A 17,617-nucleotide genomic window follows, 5' to 3' on the forward strand; every position below is an offset into this window, starting at 1 on the left:
ACGTGTGTCATGTTTTGACGTGACTGTTTACATAAAAGTCTTGTTTTGGCGTGGCTTTCTTAGACGCCTTCCTCGGGACCAGCTTGTGATTTAATGCGGAACCCTGCGCAAGTAAAGAGTAGCTTGTTTAAGGTTATATTTTAAATCACTTACAAAATCCAAGATAACCTGGAAAAAAAATTGGAGAACTCACCCATCTGCTGTCCCTGGGTTAATATATTATTTAAAGAAAAGGGGTTCGCTTTAGCCTGGAGTCAGAGTGTGTATATTACTTCTTTGTGTAGTTAGTCTAAGGGTAAGGATAATTAGGTCAATATGATTGTATATAACCAAGTGGCATGTTTAAATTGTCATGGCATCAGTCAAAATCACATACCTGTATCTATGCATACATTCAACAGTGTTTGTGTTGTAGGGGAAGTCAAGGGAAACCAATCCAGGTCAGTAGAGGGCATGTAGGTGTACATACCCAACAGTCTTGGTTGCCTAACAACTTTTACAAGGTTGTATAAAGTGTCTATTAAGACTTCTGTTAAGACAACTCCTATTTGCTTTGTTCTCTGGTGAACAGCCATTAGAAATATTGTATCTGTGTCACAGTCAAAATAATCGATTTTATTCAGAGTCTGCAAAATTCACAGGCTGTATTGGTCTGTTTTGACATAGTGTATAGTTGTGCATGATGACCACAATCGACATGCTGGCAGTACGAATTCTCATCAGCACGAGTAGCAGTTTAGTGTACAAATCAGCTTAACGTGGTCTACGATACAGTTTCCTAGGGGGGAGTAAAATCCTCATTTAGCCCCTGTGTGTATGCATGCAGTGTATTCACCTAGCCTCTTTGTATAGAAGTTTGTTTTGGGTTGCGCCTACCTTTTATTCAGTCAATAACCCTCCATATCAGATCACTCTCTTTATGCCTTGTGTTCCGAATAATGTTGGACTAAGGCGGCATACTGGTTTTTACCTTATTTTGGGACGATGTTCTGTGATTCTAGATTTGACTGGTCTCAATGTTTGTCTGACTCCTCTCATATTACAGAAGCATTCAATGCAGTATACAACTCTGCTGGTATTGCAATTAGTCATCGCCCGTAATGACCATTGTTTACTTCCTACTTGGCAGCAAGTTACCTTTTTAGTACATTTACAAGCTTCCCATTTTCCACATGGAAAGTAGGCAGACAATGGGCCTAGGTTGCAGATGGTGGTGGTTGGCTTGTTTCTAGTGTATTTAGAATGTATTAATCTGTCTCTCAGATGTTTAGATGTTCTTAATGAAAAACGGATACATCCCTGAGGAGCGTCAGTCTAAGAGACCAGTATTTTTTAATGATCCCCTTGATATCCTGGATGTGAGGGCCATATGCTGTGACACATGCAAGTCTGTCTGGTTTGTCAAGTTTACTCTGCCTTTGGGTGAGTAATAACTCCCTGTGGAGTGTACCTTGCTCTTTTTCGTGAATTACTTCAGTTTTTTTGGGTAATCTCCACCTGTAAGAAGGGGTGTCTAAAATCTGGGAATTGGTACTAAAGTCTGTCAAAGATGTACAGTTCTGTCGTATCCTTAAGGAACTGACCAAACGGGAGAGTAGGGTGTTCCCGTCAGTGGATTTTCTGTACAGTGTACAGGACAGAGTGCCCTCAGTATGTTTGATAGTAAAATCAAGGAAATTATTATTATATTCCTTGGGGAAATGTCATGTTTGGGTTGCAAATATTAAGCCAGTTCGAAAACATATCCAGGCCAATAGCCCTGTTGTATACTACTCTAGTGAGTAGTGAACACTGAGGGAGAGCTAATGCCCAAAGGACAATCCATATCGAGCCTGTTCAACACTGATGTTCTCGCCCAGCCACGCCGAAACCTTTTGCAAAGCTGATGACACTGTCTCCTTTCCTTCGACTCGACCTACGTGAGAAGTATGATGAATTTTGATGAGCCTGTTTAGATACGTCTTGAGATACTTAATGTTCCAGCATTCAGAAGCTTCTTGGTGGCATAAGGCCCTGCATGTGAATCTGTAAAAGCGATCAGCAGCAGGAATATGGTTACGTGCAAGTACATTTTTATTTCATCTCACAAGGCTATGGCTTGTATACTTTTTCACTGGAGTCCGCAAATGTGAAAATGTGCTCTCTCTCAACTGGTGTGCACAATTTTCATTTGGACCTCAACAAAAAGTAAATTCTAAAATGTCTGTTCTTCTGACACTTTAAATGTGTTTTATTGAACCTTAAACGGGACAAGTTGATAAATATAAATGCATTTTGGGGTTTGTTTCTTGGTACAAAGGTTCTTTTGAAGCAGTTGTTTTCGGGATGTCTTAGTAGCTTTGTGTACTTATGTAAGAAATCTATTTGGGGATCAGTGCATACATTTTGTGGAGCTCTTATGTTGGGGTTGATACTGACTTTCAATCCCTTGTCGAAATCTGAAGAAATTGACTTTCCTCAGTTCGGCCAAAAATGAGGCATTGCACTGGAAAACGGACCCTCTCCGGCATGTTTGAAAACGTGTGGCTGTGACATTCACAACGATTTGGGAGAATAGCCTTCTTTCACAACCACTCAGACAGAAATGAACACGTTTGGGTACAAGATGAGATATATATGTGTATATGTATGTATGTATATATATATATATATATATGTGTATATATATATATATATATATATACATATATATATATATATATATAGAGATAGAGATATATATATGTGTGTGTGTCCTACAGAACATGGTATGTCCAGCACAAAGGATGTCACTCTACATGGGGGGGGGGTGTATGTAGGCGCGCTCCATATGCCAAATAGTGACCAACCCATTATGACCTAAAAGGGAAAAATATTGTTCTTTTTTCCTTTTTTCTGCTTGCTCACTTTTTTCCTTTTACCACAAAATACACAGTTGTTAGAATATCTCATCCCCTTCCCTAATTGTGCTTGGTGTGTGTTGGGGGGGGTGGGGGGGCGAGCACCTTGATTGTCCCTTCCCACGGCAATGTTTCCACAGGCCACACATGTCTGTACAACGGAATTATTCAATAGGTACTTGGGTATAAATACTTTTCCACCAAAACTGGCACTTGATATTGTACAGCACCAGGCGAGATTTCATATAACTTTTTCTGTGCCAGAGAATATCCCATTACAATTTTTCTGGCAATAATTCAATGTTATTGCTGCCCTTTTTTGCCCAGATCCTGCCAATACATTTATGGCCCCTGCACACATATATATATTCCAGGGGCTACAGAAGTATTGGGGCTCCGCAGTGTGCCCTCAAAAGGGCAGAATATGGGTGCAATATGTTATGGTTGATTGTGTGTGTGTGTTTACTACCTCGGGATTCTCTGCTAATGCACTGGAACGCTGCTTGCCTGTAGGGATAGTTCTGCAGGCGGGTATGTTGGATGCTTTCACAAGTAACCGGACCCCGGTCTTACTCTTTGGAACTTGTTCTGCATGCCTTTTAATGTCCCTCACTTCCTCCTTCCAAACACGAAAACTGAAATGTCCTGGAGAGGCTTGGCCATTGCCACCTCTCGGACAGGTTGGTCGTTTTTCTGTTGGTCCCAATTAAAATGGGCAACCTCAAACTGTTGACACTTTTCAGAGATCAGTCTTGGGACAGGTATGTATGCCTGGTGGTCAACGGAACAATTGGACCCATGGAACCAGGAATAGCCTCTCAACACATTTATTTACTTCATAAATACCAATAAATGTTAAATTTTCAATTTATAAAAACTTTAATTTGGATATCATATTCATATAAAATACTAGAACATTTCCACAGACAAATATCTACAAGTTCCACTCATACTCAATCACTCCTACCATTCATTCAATTTTAGCTTTCTCGTATCATTAATGTTGGTGTAATTAGAAACGCACAGACGGAGCCATCAGATAATCGAATGGAGGACTTTTGTGTAATCTGGAGTTAGGGTCGGAGGCCGTCCATATATGAGGCCATTCATATTTACATGTCAAAAAATTTGATACGAAAAAGCAAACATTGAATGAATGGTAGGAGTGATTGAGTATGAGTGGAACTTGTAGATATTTGTCTGTGGAAATGTTCTAGTATTTTATATGAATATTATATCCAAATTAAAGTTTTTATAAATTGAACATTTATTGGTATTTATGAAGTAAATAAATGTGTTGAGAGGCTATTCCTGGTTCCATGGGTCCAATTGTTCTGTTGACTACTATATAACGCCTAAAGGACCTGGGACTGTAAACGGGCACCCCTTTGTTTTATAACAATGTATGCCTGGTGTACATTGTCGCTTTAAGGGAGTGAATCAATACCTGGTCTTTGTGCTAGGAGATGAGATTATCTGGTGGAACCACGATATTGCAATGTAGCACCCACGAGGGCACGTTCATTGCCACATGCCTCAGCTTAGAACCTGTGACCACCACACTGACCCAGAACTGCAATGTATGGACTGGTGTGCAACACAATGCACACTCCGGTCAGTGGGGACCGCAAATGTTTCCACAGAACCTTGCAGGCACCCGTCCTCTCTGTCCTGTCGGATTTTCTCCATGTGCCGATCACACTGAGGTGGAAATCCCTTAATAATTAGGCTTCATTGTCAGGAGCTACCTCGTGTGGCTTTTTAGTGGGGTGTCTATGTCAAAACGCCAATAAAAATGTTTGCTTTGGCATAAGTATATATAAATATATATTATACCAACTCGGTCATTCTTTCTATCCACCCATGATCGTACAGAATCATGGAACCACGTGACTGCAAACCTACTGCTACACATCCACAAATGAACAAGCATAACCTGATTCAGCAGTGCAGTCATGTGTGGACACACGCACAGAAGCACATACACATTGTTGCGTCATTCAGCACATGCTAGAATAAAGAAAGTGATGGGTGGAAGGTTTCGAATTAATCTTAACCACTGGCAGTGCCCTGGGCAGCCTTCCGCGCTATTGATTTAGCCTGTGTGCCATTGCAGATGTGGACAGCTATATGCAAATCATTGTGCTCCTGCCCCCAATGGGAGCAGTTAATCCCAAACTGCAGGCCACATTCCCCTTGCAAGGAAACCTAAGCATCAGCAGGCATGTTTCCACCTTGAGGATCTTCTTTGGTGAGGTGAAGCTTGATTCCCGGTGGGGGAGAGAGCAAGGGACCCACATCTAGGCATACCCTCTGTCAAATAAGAAGACAAACTATTACCCAAAAAGTGAATCGTTCGAAGGTTTTGATTGAATTGTAGCCACTGGCAGTGTTCTGGGCAACCTTTTCCGCACACACCCATGCGCGCAGACACACACACATATATTCTGTTTTCCTTTAACTCTATAAATACAGAAAAATTCACACGCTTTCACCTGCAAATCCAAAATCCACACCAACCATGTTGGGCAGTATTCAAATGTTAGTTACTTTTCATTTATATTACGCCTTATGTTCCATTGGTAAGGTCTGAAGGCGCTGGTAGGTTGAACGACCTTGGAAACCGAAGTTCAAGTCAGTAGAGTGAGTAGAGGGAGTCAAAGGTGCGTGTGAGCACCGGGTGTGTGTGCAGCTGGTGCGGCATTCTTGTAATAGCTGCTTCTTAGCGGTAGGTGTGGTGGTTGAGAGATCAAGAGTATGTGTTCGTTCTGGCAGGATTTATCCAAACCGATTGTGGCTGCGTTAGACCTGAGAACGCCTGGCTGGGGGGGGGTGTAGCCAGCAGTGTTTAGTTAGAGTGATGGGGAGTATGAGGTAGATGTTGGCATGAGAACAGTTATACCGAATGGTTCATAGTATCTCTGTGTTCTAGTTCAATGGTGGTGTAAAGACCGGGACCACTGTAGTTTCCAATGGGAACATCTTGAGAAAGGGGGGACAGTATTGGAATAAGGCCCCCCACGACAACATGGAGACTGCCAATAACCCGCCCTTAATGTTGGGAAGAGGTTTCATCCCTATTTCCATGGGGGGGCCAGTGGGTCAGCAGAGCATTACCAACCCGTTATCCTCCCCTCTCGAGCCCTGTTCAGCAATCGCTTCCTGAATAGGAAAGGCAGTAATGTTCGCGCTTTGGATCTTCCTGGGTTTCGGCAGGAGTTCAGTAAATCAACCAGATGAATTATGAATCTTAGGGGAGCACAGTTTGGACAAGCTTTTTGGTGGCAGGGGGCTGATAGAATCCACGATCATGGTGGGGAGGGGGACAGGTGGGGCTTAGAAATAAAGGAATTCCCGAGAGTGGAGAGATGGGAGGGAGTTCGGGCATGGAGACTGGGAGAGTGTTGGCGGGGGATTATTGTTCAGAGGGTGCGAGGGAGACGATATTTGTGCAATAGTTGGTGTCGGAGATTTCACTATGTGAAGTAAATAGTCGGCGAAGACACATTTTTGGACCTGGGTCTAGGCCTAGGCCTCTGTGCAAATGTGCGTTTTCATGAATCTTCGAGTCTGTCCCCATTTGAACATGTGCTCTGAAACTCGCTTAAAGATGAACGTTTACAGAGCAAGTGGGTGCACCGGTTTTAGAAATAGCTTTTTCTTGAAGGCAGCAGAAAAATATTTAAACTTAAATGCTCTTCTGTGTTGTGGGGCTAATACAGGACTCGTACCAGTGGGAATTGCTTGCGTTTCCACGCAGGCTGCCTGTTCGCCTCGGGCAGCAGACTTGTTTCTTCTGGTCATAATCTCTTTTGCCCCTCCCCCCCCCCTCCCGCATCCCCCACCTCAGGTGTGCCGTGAAGAACCTCCTCTCCAAGGAGTATATCGCTGGCCACTCCCTCTACACCTCATGCTCACCCTGCTACCTTTTTAGCCTCTGCGCCTATGCTCACCCTTTTTTACTTGTAACCCCTACCTGGGACGTGTCCTCAAGCCAGGTATGCCTTTTTATAAATCCCATATATACGTAGGGCATCTAACATCATTCGCTTAGCCCTGCATGCATTGGCCCATGCGAGGCTGACGTGGAAGTCTGAATGGACTGTGGCTGCACGGGGGTGTGAATGGCTGCACGGGTGTGACGTGTCACTCTGTCTGGATTTGACACGGAGCAAGCCGAGAGTGAATTCCACTCTTCCGTGTGCGAGTGTGCCCGGTGCCCCCATCCTTGCCCCTCTAGCTGGAAGAGGAGGCAGGCGGCTTTCTTTTCCAGTTGAGCTTGCCGACCCGGGCGCTTTTCCAAGGCCCTTTCCGCCTCCTCGCGTGACCTAATCCACTGCGGGTGAAAAGCACGGCCATGCCTCCTCTCCCGCTTCATCTGAGCCCAGCCCCTGCCTTGGTCCTGGGTGACCTGTGCGGCACGTGAAATCATTATCCCAAGGGAAAAAAAACTTCTAGAGGAGGTCAGAGGTTACCCACTTGGGCTCAGTGGTGCGGCCAGGGGTCACCTGCCCGGGCGAGGAGCGCTGTCCTCTTGTCTCGGGGAGTGAACAGCTGCTGCTGCTCATTACCTTCCGGGGCCGAGGAGCTCGCCTCTGTCAATTAATTATGGTAGACATGTTGCTTGTTAATAGATTAGCTAGGAGGCGGAGGGCGCTCTCCTCGCGTATGTTGCTGCTAGGCGCGCGCGCACCCAGGCTGCCTGGCGTAAATCTTGGCTGCCACGCAGTTCACAAGGTCCCTGCTTGGGGATGTGAAGATGGATGGCGCGTCGTTACACTTGGCTGGGTTACGCAGCAGGCGCAGTGCTCAGTGGCGTGTCCCCGCCTACAGGAAGCCCAGGGGGATTCTCAGCGCCGAGGACTCCAGCACCCGGAAGTAAATATTGCTGGGTGGTTTGGGGGGGGGGCGCCTTTTGGGCGGGGAAAGCATGCGAGCAAATTGAGTTTCAACATGCATGAGAAAGCAGAAGACAATTCGTGGGGAATCGCTGTCTGGCTCTCAAGCCGAGGAGTCTGACCCCTTGGTTTTGCACAGGGAACAGTTGCGCTGGTCCGCAGGGGTGGACTGGACTATGGGGCACTCTGGACATTTCCCGTTCTTTCTCTTTTGTGTCGAATGGCGTTGGGCTGGCTGAAAACGTGTCAAATGGGGCAACTTTGAAAATTATTGCCAGGGCCTCTTTTGGTCCCCATGCATTATTTCCAGTGCCTTTTTTTATATCACAGTTCACCCTGCTCGTCTGTGAAGCGTGCTCATCATCAAAGCTTTCTGAATTGGTTGTGGGCTAGCTTTTAATGTTGTATAAAGCGCATGGGAGGCCAGCGAGGTGCTATTGTAGGCTTGACGGGAAATGTGTGACTTTCTACCCGTGGCCTCACTTAGGAAAGTGTCCGGTTTTCACTACTGTCTAGAAATGTAAATTTGCTCTGGTGGCACACATGGGGAGTTGTTTCAGAGTTGTTCTTGAAATGAATGTGGCCATCTTCCCTTTCATGTCTTTTTGAGGCGGCATTACAAGGGCATGAACGTTGGCTAAATGCAGTCAACTCATTGGTTGGTTTCAGGCAGAAACCTTTCCCTTTGGAATGGTGCAGCGAGGGCTCTCGTCGAAGTACTGAAGGGTTTTACAGATTTAAACATTAGACCCAGTGTAGGAAGAACCGTGCGCGGAGCGATGGTGACACACTGCTCACTTTTCTTTGCAGACTTCAATGAAGATAGCCCCGATACAAACAGTTCCCGTACTCCAGTCTGCCGGAGGCCGAAGCACCTCTTGCTACTTTATTTAAAAGCGTTCATCCTATCTGCGTCGCGCGACTGATGAGTTGAAAATTAATTCCTGCAACTGTGATCTGCAGGACGACTGCAGAGATGCGCTGGAGTGACTCGTTCCCACTGGGCTTGGTTAACTCGCCACGTGTGCTTAAACGAATGCTATGTGTGAGCAAGGAACACAATGATCTCTGTTGGCCTGTGGTCCAAATGGTCAGTTCTGGGAGGCGCAGGTGGGCCCAAGGAGTGAGACATGACACCAGTTTTTTTTTTTTTTTGTTGAAGTCATTCGCCTCTTTCATTTACAAAATGCAACCGAAAATACTTGAATGCAATTGTAGATACATGTTAAGCCATATTGTTGACAATCTTTAGGCGTGAGGCAGTGGCAATGTTCACCTCCTCCATATCCACGGGAACAGACCCAGGGGGAATCGGCTGACCCCTGGGACCCCGACCGGTCCCCTTCCCATGGGTCCCACGTGCCTACCTGCCAGCGCCGCTCCATGAGTGAGGGCCTGCATCATGGCACTACATCGTTCTGCGCCGAGCTTCGGCCCAGAACTAAAAGGGGCATTTCTAGACTAGTGACCCCAATCGTGGAGCCCATTATTCGGTCCAAGACCGAGCTCGTAATGATGCTCCAGCACCAGAAGAAATGGACAGCGAAAAGGGGGCCAGTGTCCATGTTAAACCCTCCCACTCCCTTTCCTGAGCTTTAAAAAATGCTGCCAACATCACAGCGAGCGCAAAGGTGAAAGGGGCAAGGCTCTGGGTAGGAGACGCCGAGCTGTGGGCATGCGAGGTTCTGAATGGACGTCGTTTCGTGGGCCCCTGCCAGTCTGTGCAGACTCGCCGCGGGTCTGTGCCGGCACCTGCGGGCCTGTGCGTCTTCGTTGCTGCCGCGCGTCGTGAGTGCTTTTTGTAATCCGCCCACCTGCCCACTGCGCCTCCGCCGCCTCCTGCTCCCCTGTAACCATTTTTGTCAGAAGCGATAAACGCTGCCATCCAGGCCACGTGGGGCGAAAAACGGTTTCTCTTAAATGCAACCCGTGCAAGCCTAAAAGACGCAACAGGGGCAGAATTGAGGAAACAAAGGAACGGTGAGAGGTGCGCGGGCACCGGAGCCTGAACTCTGATTTTGACTTCTTTTGACGCGCCTGAACCGCCTTTCCGCCTCGCCGCACATCCAGGGTACCGCTGAGAGGCGCGCGCTCCCACCGCTCACACAAACACATTAGAATGGCTTTTATAATCCTTTTAAAGGGACCTGGGAGAGCTTTGGAGCGCTGCTTGTATCCGTGCCACGCGTAGTACGCGTTAAACGGACCAGATGAAACGCTGTGCCGCCAAAGGGAAAACGGCAACATGTCTAGCCTGCAGTATTCCATGTGAACCGTGGTGGGAGCTGGGCAGGGGCAGCAGGTGTGCAATGCCCCGTGTTGGCCACTGACGTGACAGCTGCGGTGGTTATTTTAAAGGAACACGTTGATGCAAAGCAAGATGGCTTCGTTTCATGTGGCATATTTTTTGTTTGAAATCCACCTGTTCCAATCGTTCGTACTGCGCCACTCACCACATATGTTAAATGTTACATATCGTTCTCGAAGCACAGATGGTTGCGTGGAATTTTGTGTATTTTACCCCGGCCCAGGGTATCCAGAGTGAGGCCTGGGGAGGAAAGGGAAAGGGGATGGGTGCAGAAGCAACGAAGAGGATTCACATGGAAGTAAGGCAGGTTCAAGGAAGAAGATGAATGGTGTTTGTGATGTCTTGGGTGTGTCGGTCCAGCCAAAGTAGATCGGGTTGCACACATTAGGAGATTCCTGAAGCAAAAGGGAATATTTGCGTATGGGCATCAGTAGAGACACAAATGGGTATTGGACTCTGTGCTGTAGCGGAGCCTTCAATTGTCGACTTATAGCCCTCGCGTACGTATCATTTCTCCCACAAAAAAACCTCCAGAATGGTTGGTCCCTTTGTGACTGCCAAGCATTGGGGCCAGACGAAAGAGCGGAGGTAGTCAAACTGGGTAAGCAGAATGTGTAGAGCTGGCGATGGCCTTGAGAAGGAAGAAAAAGATAGTAGTGCTTAAGCACCACCTGATGACGCTGTATCACTGTGGCTTGCAGGTAGCACCTTGGTGACCCTTTTAGTTTTGGCTCACTTTTGCACTTCAGCTCCACAAAGGTTTAACATCCTGGGTGGCATTTTAGCACAAAACGGAGGCAGACAAAGGTATTGTTAGAGGGGATGTGGCTTCTCACAGACTGTGCATACCAAAAGCCACCTGGATTGTGGATGTGGAGGAGGCATGCTGTGGGTGTTGCACTGCTCTCTTGCGGCTGTGGTCCTTTGCCCATACAGCCACCTTCAAAGTCATTCAACTTGGGAGGCGTCCTACACGGCCAAAGGAGTTAGTTCCCTTTATCAAATCCAAAACGGATGCATTTTTTTGTGTTAATTTCCCAGCTTGTCTTATCTGAATTGTGCTTCACAAGGATTTCAACCAAGATCATATTTGCTCTAGTTCTCCAAATTTATTCCAGTCTGTTATTACGGAAAAACTCTTCACGAGGAGCCACTCCTATTTTAGCCTTTGGTCCCAGGTGAGCTACACTAGGCCTGGATAGAGGTGAGACTGAGGGTGGCCCACTTTATTCAAACCAACACCGGCACAGTCTGGATATTTAGGAGACGGGGAAGCACTGTATGCACAGGCGGTGACGAGGTGGGCATCTGCAAATGGTGTTTATCGCATGGCCTCCATGCCCTATTTTTCTAGGACATCTCCCATTGACCAACACTCGAGAAACCGTAGTAGTGTTGTAGACTCCAAATACACGGACTCTGACTGACTGCTCCATTTTCATATGATTCCAGAGAAATCCTGGGGCACCATTGTCCTAAAAAGAGATACAATCTCATCAGTAGTACTTGTTGCTCTTGCTGTGGCGGCAGATGGACAAGGCAGTGCCTTGGTACCCTTAGCTGCTCAGAAGTGTAGAACCGGTATATGAAATACTTGCATATGGTTTTGTAAGTCAACAAGCTGCGTTTTAATGGCTAGTTATTGGGGGATTTACAGGATGCGTCTGTGTAATGTGCGCTTTTTCTCCGTGAAGATATCCTGGTACTGAAAGCGTGAAGCGTGCTTGGAAAGGGTGGATGTAGATTTTCTGATGGCCTGTGGATCAAATGTACTTGTGGCAGTATTGCATATTTTGTACCCACCCAAATGCTAGTGTTGATTGTTTTTCTCTTCTTGTTTTTCTGCAGCCCGATCATGGACCCAGAAGCGGTGGCGGCAGCAGTGGCAGGGATCGGCTACTTGCGGAGCAGTCGCTCCCACAGGACAAAGCAGGGGGACATTCAGTCCCTGCGCACCTGCTGGCGTCGCCGTACTCCTTTGGAATCCCCTCAAACAGCGTAGTCCAGGACCCCCGATTCCCACCCTTAAAGTAAGTGTCCTCCTAGAGGAAGAGCGTGTGCCAATAGTGGTTCTCAAACAGAAAAAACAGCAAAATGCTTTGAATTCCATCTACTGTTCTCCATCAAATTGGCTGCACATTTTACTCTCCTGGCCACTACTCGGTGTTAGTAGAATGACACCATTGCCTATCCTTTGGTTAATTTATTTTACTATTATGGTCTCATACTGGCCCTCTTTTTTTTGGTCTCTATATGTACATGATTTGATATGTTATTTATAACGCACTTAATACCCAGAGGTTTCGAAGTGCTGAACTGGGGATTGAACCTGTGTTGCTCCGTGTCGTCTTGCTTCCAAGGCGAGCGCATTTGCTGCTGAGCTATCCTCCCGAGACTACAAGTGCTTTGCCAAATTGAGCCGCATTTTCTCTGTCTTTCATATCCTTCGCACTGCTTTTTGTTTGACATTGCTCTTTGCAAAGACCTAAAGCGCGCTTGTTGGACCTAGTGTGCCCCTTTCCCTCGTTCTGCACCTCCTCCCACATCCAGGATCACCCAGCCTCCTTTTGTGGTCAGTCAACCCGTCCACAAGTCAGACAATGTTTTTTTCCCCCCTCCTGTTTAATAGTAAATTGCTGAGGTCAAGCCACTTTTCCAGACCCCCAGTTGTATGTAAAGAGTGCAGTGTGATAGTTATTTAGCTACCTTGAATCTGGATGTTTGGCATTCTTGATCGCATAAAGCTTCCCTGCACCAATCCTAGATCAAATGAGCTTTTGGCTAGTCCAGGAGCAGAGTTTAAGGTGAACTTTGAACTATAAACCTTTTTTATGAATTTTTTTTTCTCTCTCATAAGTGTTACTTGGATAACTGGCCCATAAATCACCAATTGTGCCAACCTATAACCTCTCCCCAAGCAACGCACTATTAACACCACAAAATCTACTAGTCATTGAAAGTCTGTGAGAGCGGTGGCACTGGAAAGGTATATTTCTAATGTCAGTGTCTGGTACTTGCAGGCCATGCAGGTGAGTCTATTACAACCCAGGTGACCAGGCTACACGCTGAAAGCCGTAACCCCACCAGGGCTGGGGATTGTTGAATCTGACCCAAGGTCTCTAGGTGATTTTTCGTGTAGAGGCAACTAAACATGTCTTGTGAGCTTTTCGAATGTACAGTCCTTGTTCCGGACTGTAGGAGTCGATTTGTGGAGAATTGACCGCATTACTCCTCACTGAGGAGAAGCCTCAGTTTCCATTTCCGGCCTTCATAAGGGCTGCTTGCACATGCTGGAGAAACGAGCTTCACGCTCCGCTCCCGCTCAAGCCCCGGAGGGGGATCTCATGTAATAACCTCTGAGCAGGTGGCTTTGGATATTGCTAGCGTCTGGAAGGAGATCTCCGTAGAGGAATCAGAAGCTTGCAAACAGCTGCTTTGAGAGTGCGACAGGGATAGAATTAAAATGGAGGAGAAGTGGAGGGGATGGTGGAGCGTGGAGGGGGGCACTGAATAGAGAGACGAGGGAGTGTGAGTGGAGGCAATGATCTGTGTGGATTGAATGGGATGGAAATCTGAGAGTGAGAAAGGCGAAGGGGGTGCAAGATTTGGGGGGTGGGAGTTGATCTTAAAGGGCTGAGAAAATAAAAGCATCAAGGTTTTAGGCGTAAGAATCTGTGCAGGTGGCAGCACGAAATGTGACAATAGGTAAGGAGTAGGCCATGGAGTGGAGGAATAGCAGGAGGGGCCGGGGAGAGCAGGGGAGTATCACCAGAATGCCGTATCACCAGAATGCCAGACAGGAGCATGAATATACGCCTGGAAGGGAGCATGGCCAGGGGGCCTGGATTACAATGTGCCTGGGAGGTTGAGGAAGACTATGAGGTTAGTGGGGAATTATGGGAGACTAACTGGAGGAGGCAAGTATTTTAAGCTGGGCATAGATCTGGGTAATTGGGTGAATGGAACATGGTATGTCTTGCTGGGAATTGCGGGTGGCTCATTTTTGTAGACATCCCTCAGTCATGCTTTTCTGTCAGCAAGCACCAACAAAAAGCAGCAAATGTGCCTCTGCGATGCTCCCTGGCCTAGAGCAGGTTGGGGGCCTTACGGAACGTACTCATGGGCGAGAGCTTGCGCGTTGAAAGATTTGGTGGAGTAATCATGGTTATTGATGCATTTCCTTGTCTCCTACAGCCTCCAGCGCCCAGTGCACCATATGGTTCCTCCAAACGCCATTACTGAAGAGTACCTACGCAGCTTCCGGCCCTATCCTACAGCGGAGGATCTGCGCATGCCTTCCTTGCCTCAGATCAGCCTGGAACAGGCCGCAGCCTACTACCATCCTAGCTACATGGCCCACCATCCATTCCCCCACCCTGCCTTCAGGTGAGACTCTATGCAAACAAACTTGAGCTGATAAGAATCTGTTATCTGCTTTTTCTACCGATGCAATAGCGGTTTAAATCACTGCATATGGCAAGATCTGGTTCTCGGTAGATGTCCATTCCACGCATTTCGATGGTGTGCATAGTGTGCTGTATACTGGGTGAACCAGGTTACATATTTTAAGTCCAGTTGGAGAGCACCGCTGACTTGGTGGTTCAAGATGAGGCTGTACCGTAGAAAAGGCCAAACCAGCAATCCTGTTGGGGAAGTAGAGCCAGTGGTCTGCAACCTTCGGATCTCCAGATGTTTTGGACTGCAACTCCCATCATGCCTAACCCGCATAGTCTATGGTGATGGATTGTGAGAGCTGCTGCCCAAATCTTTTGCAGACCAGCAGCTTGCAGACTCCTGAGCCAAAGGACGCATCAAAAGTTTTGATTTCTGTGTTTGGTGATTCAGTTGATCTCCCTTTTCCCAAAAAGACTGTCTTGCTGTGAGGAAGCCTGCTGTTTCCACCCTTGACCCTCCTCAATGTGACGCCCGCTGGCAGGCGGCGGTGGCAGCATGCTCACCTGTAAAACAAACGGGGTGGTGGGTCTCTTTTTGTCCATCTGCACGCCAGCTTCCTTAGCTTTCTACAGAACTCCTTGCTATTATACAAAGCCCCTCATCCAGCAAAGTCTTCTGTCAGTGTGTCTGTGTGGTAGTGACACGTTTCTTGCCCCTTTTCAGCCTTTGCATTTGCCTTCTCAGACCTCATTTTACGCCCTCCCTCTTGCTGTCACCATACAGATTAGTAATTCCTTCTTGGTAGTGTTTGACTGCAGTTGCACATGAGTTTGAATTGTCTTTCCGTGGTGTTTTTTATATACAAACTGTACCAAAAATCCCCAGTTTAAAGGGGGTTTGGCCACAGCATGTTCAAATCTAACATGAGACGCACATACTTAGTACACGCAAAGCATATACAGAACTGTCTACCCGTGTAATGCCCAACATAGCCGCTCCGGACAACCATCCAGAATTCCATGCTTCAGTGCTGCACATATACGTGACACTCAGTGCATCTATGCAAACTTTGCTTACAGGCAGCGAGGGGCCTGTAGCACAGACCCATGCTGTTCACTGCCAACTATTTAACAGTATTTTAAAATAAGAGCAGCCAAAGCCATTTCACTGGTCTAGGTCTTGGTGGAAAATCTGAATGAATACAACACCACTGATCTGGCTCTTAATGAAAAATCAAACATAGTTTCAAATAATAATAATGGCGTTTTGTACAGAGCAGCTATCGTGAGAAATCCAGTTAGTGCTTGGTAACCTCCAGTGCTCCAGATAAGATTTAGAAGTTTTACTCTCTATTTTTCAAAGTTAGGGATAATATGATTTTTTTAGGGTGTAAAAAAGTAAGTTCTACGTAATGGTAGTATTTTATAGGCGAGTAAAAAAAATTTGGCGTAAAACAGATTTTTTTTCTTAATAAATACTTCTTTGCAGCTAGTTATTCATGTACCTTTAAGAGACCTTTTTACCTCTTCAAATCAGGCAGTAATAATAGTTTCTTCCGGCGGCTCTACTTGTACTACTGGTCTTAACAGATCAATGGAGCGGTGTGGCTGAAAGCAGGGGGAGAAGCACCATATGTGTGTTTCCTATTTTTTATTAAGAGTATTTTTACTCACTATTTTTATTTTTTGGGAGTATTTGCCCATTTTTAAGGAGTAAAAGTGGCCGATACACACCTTATGTTTAGGGCTGGTAACCCTTTTGCTCATTAACGTCATCAGCCACAATGTGGTAATATATCTTATCGATCAGTAGTATTTTGAGGGAGGAGGGTCAATCTGACCCACGGTATCGAACCTGTGGCACAAAGCACATCTTGATCCCACGTCGTCCACATTGCATTTGAGCTGTCCTTCAGGCTAGCCCACTCTCTACGGAAAGTTCACTTGATAACGCCTCATCAATGTCCCTTTAACACACATACTATGTGTAGCAAGCTCGCTGCAACTCCTTCTTAATAATGTCATCCAGAACTATGCAATAGACAGATTTTTATCCTCAACACACTCGCCACATCGCCCTCCAGTCGCTTTGAAAGTGCTCATTTTAGTAGACATTTCAAGAAGCTGGTTCCCCACAAAGAGTTAATTAAGGACATCTTGGCACTGAAAATCTCGAATGAAACTTTAAGGTATCTTTTTCCCTGCAGCATTTAGTATTCCAGCATTTGTACTCTGTCGCATCACACACTTATGATATGATAGGTTATTTATAACGCGCTTAATACCCAGAGGTTTCTCGAACCTTTGGTGCTCCGTGTCTTTCTTCCAAGGCGAGCACGTTGCCCCTGAGCTATCCTCCCGATAGTTACAAAGAATGTTGAACACTAGTCTCCCAGATTTGGGCCTTGATGGTGTCGGGGGGTGGGGAGGGCAGTGGTTAGTACAGCATGTGCTCCCACCCACAGAAGTGGAGGTATGTATGTATACACCCTGTGGCAACAGTCGACCATTTTTTAGAGCATATGTATTATATTGTATTGATCATTTATATATTTATATGGCCTCGATGTGCTTTGTGGTTGGAACGCCCTCAGGCACCGTAGTCCATGTATGGGAGAGTCTAAGAGTTGATTTATAAGAAGCGTGTGTGGATTTTGCCAGGTTAGGACTTTGGTGGGCTGCCTATGCTCCAGTAAGCAGCTTGGAGGTGAGGCATGTGGGCGGATGCTGTTGGTGGTTTAGGATGGAGTGCTATTGTCAGATTCGATGTGGGCCCAGCTAGACTGACTTTTTTTCGTAGGTTGTCGCTGTATACTAATGGGAGAGCTGTTGAGTTACGTCGGTGGTGTCAGTGTAGACAGCTATGCTAGCTGCTAGACCAGAATTTCATAGTCCTAGCTTAATTCTAAAGTGCATGGATGGGTGGCTGTGCGTGTGCCTGTGTCGTTTTTCTAGGTCCAACGCAATTGGCTGGTCTCGCCAGTTGTGGTCTCCCTAGATTGAAAGCCTAAGCAGTGGGAGAGGGGCCCAGAGGGACGGGAGAGTGATGTACGATCATCTGTTAGTGAGGTGGGCGGGTGAATTTATCAGTGTGTCGCTGGAAATGCTGTCAGCGTCTGTGGAGTTTTGGGTGAATAG

General features: G+C 46.5%; 1 protein-coding gene across 6 annotated transcripts in view; it reads left to right on the top strand.

Moving 5' to 3' along the window:
- Nucleotides 1–17,617, top strand: part of GSE1 (Gse1 coiled-coil protein) — a 1,546,392-nt gene that overhangs the window by 1,476,597 nt on the left and 52,178 nt on the right. For all 6 annotated transcript variants that reach the window (XR_011283474.1, XM_069636384.1, XM_069636395.1 and 3 more), the window contains 2 exons: nt 11,934–12,115; nt 14,280–14,471. Coding sequence is in view for 5 of the 6 variants with exons in the window: in XM_069636384.1 (XP_069492485.1) it covers nt 11,934–12,115; nt 14,280–14,471 (374 nt within the window). In the remaining variant the exon portion in view is untranslated. The remainder of the gene's footprint in view (nt 1–11,933; nt 12,116–14,279; nt 14,472–17,617) is intronic.

The sequence above is a fragment of the Ambystoma mexicanum genome, chromosome 1q (assembly GCF_040938575.1).
Source record: "Ambystoma mexicanum isolate Mex_15411 chromosome 1q, UKY_AmexF1_1, whole genome shotgun sequence".
In the NCBI taxonomy this organism is placed as follows: domain Eukaryota; kingdom Metazoa; phylum Chordata; class Amphibia; order Caudata; family Ambystomatidae; genus Ambystoma; species Ambystoma mexicanum.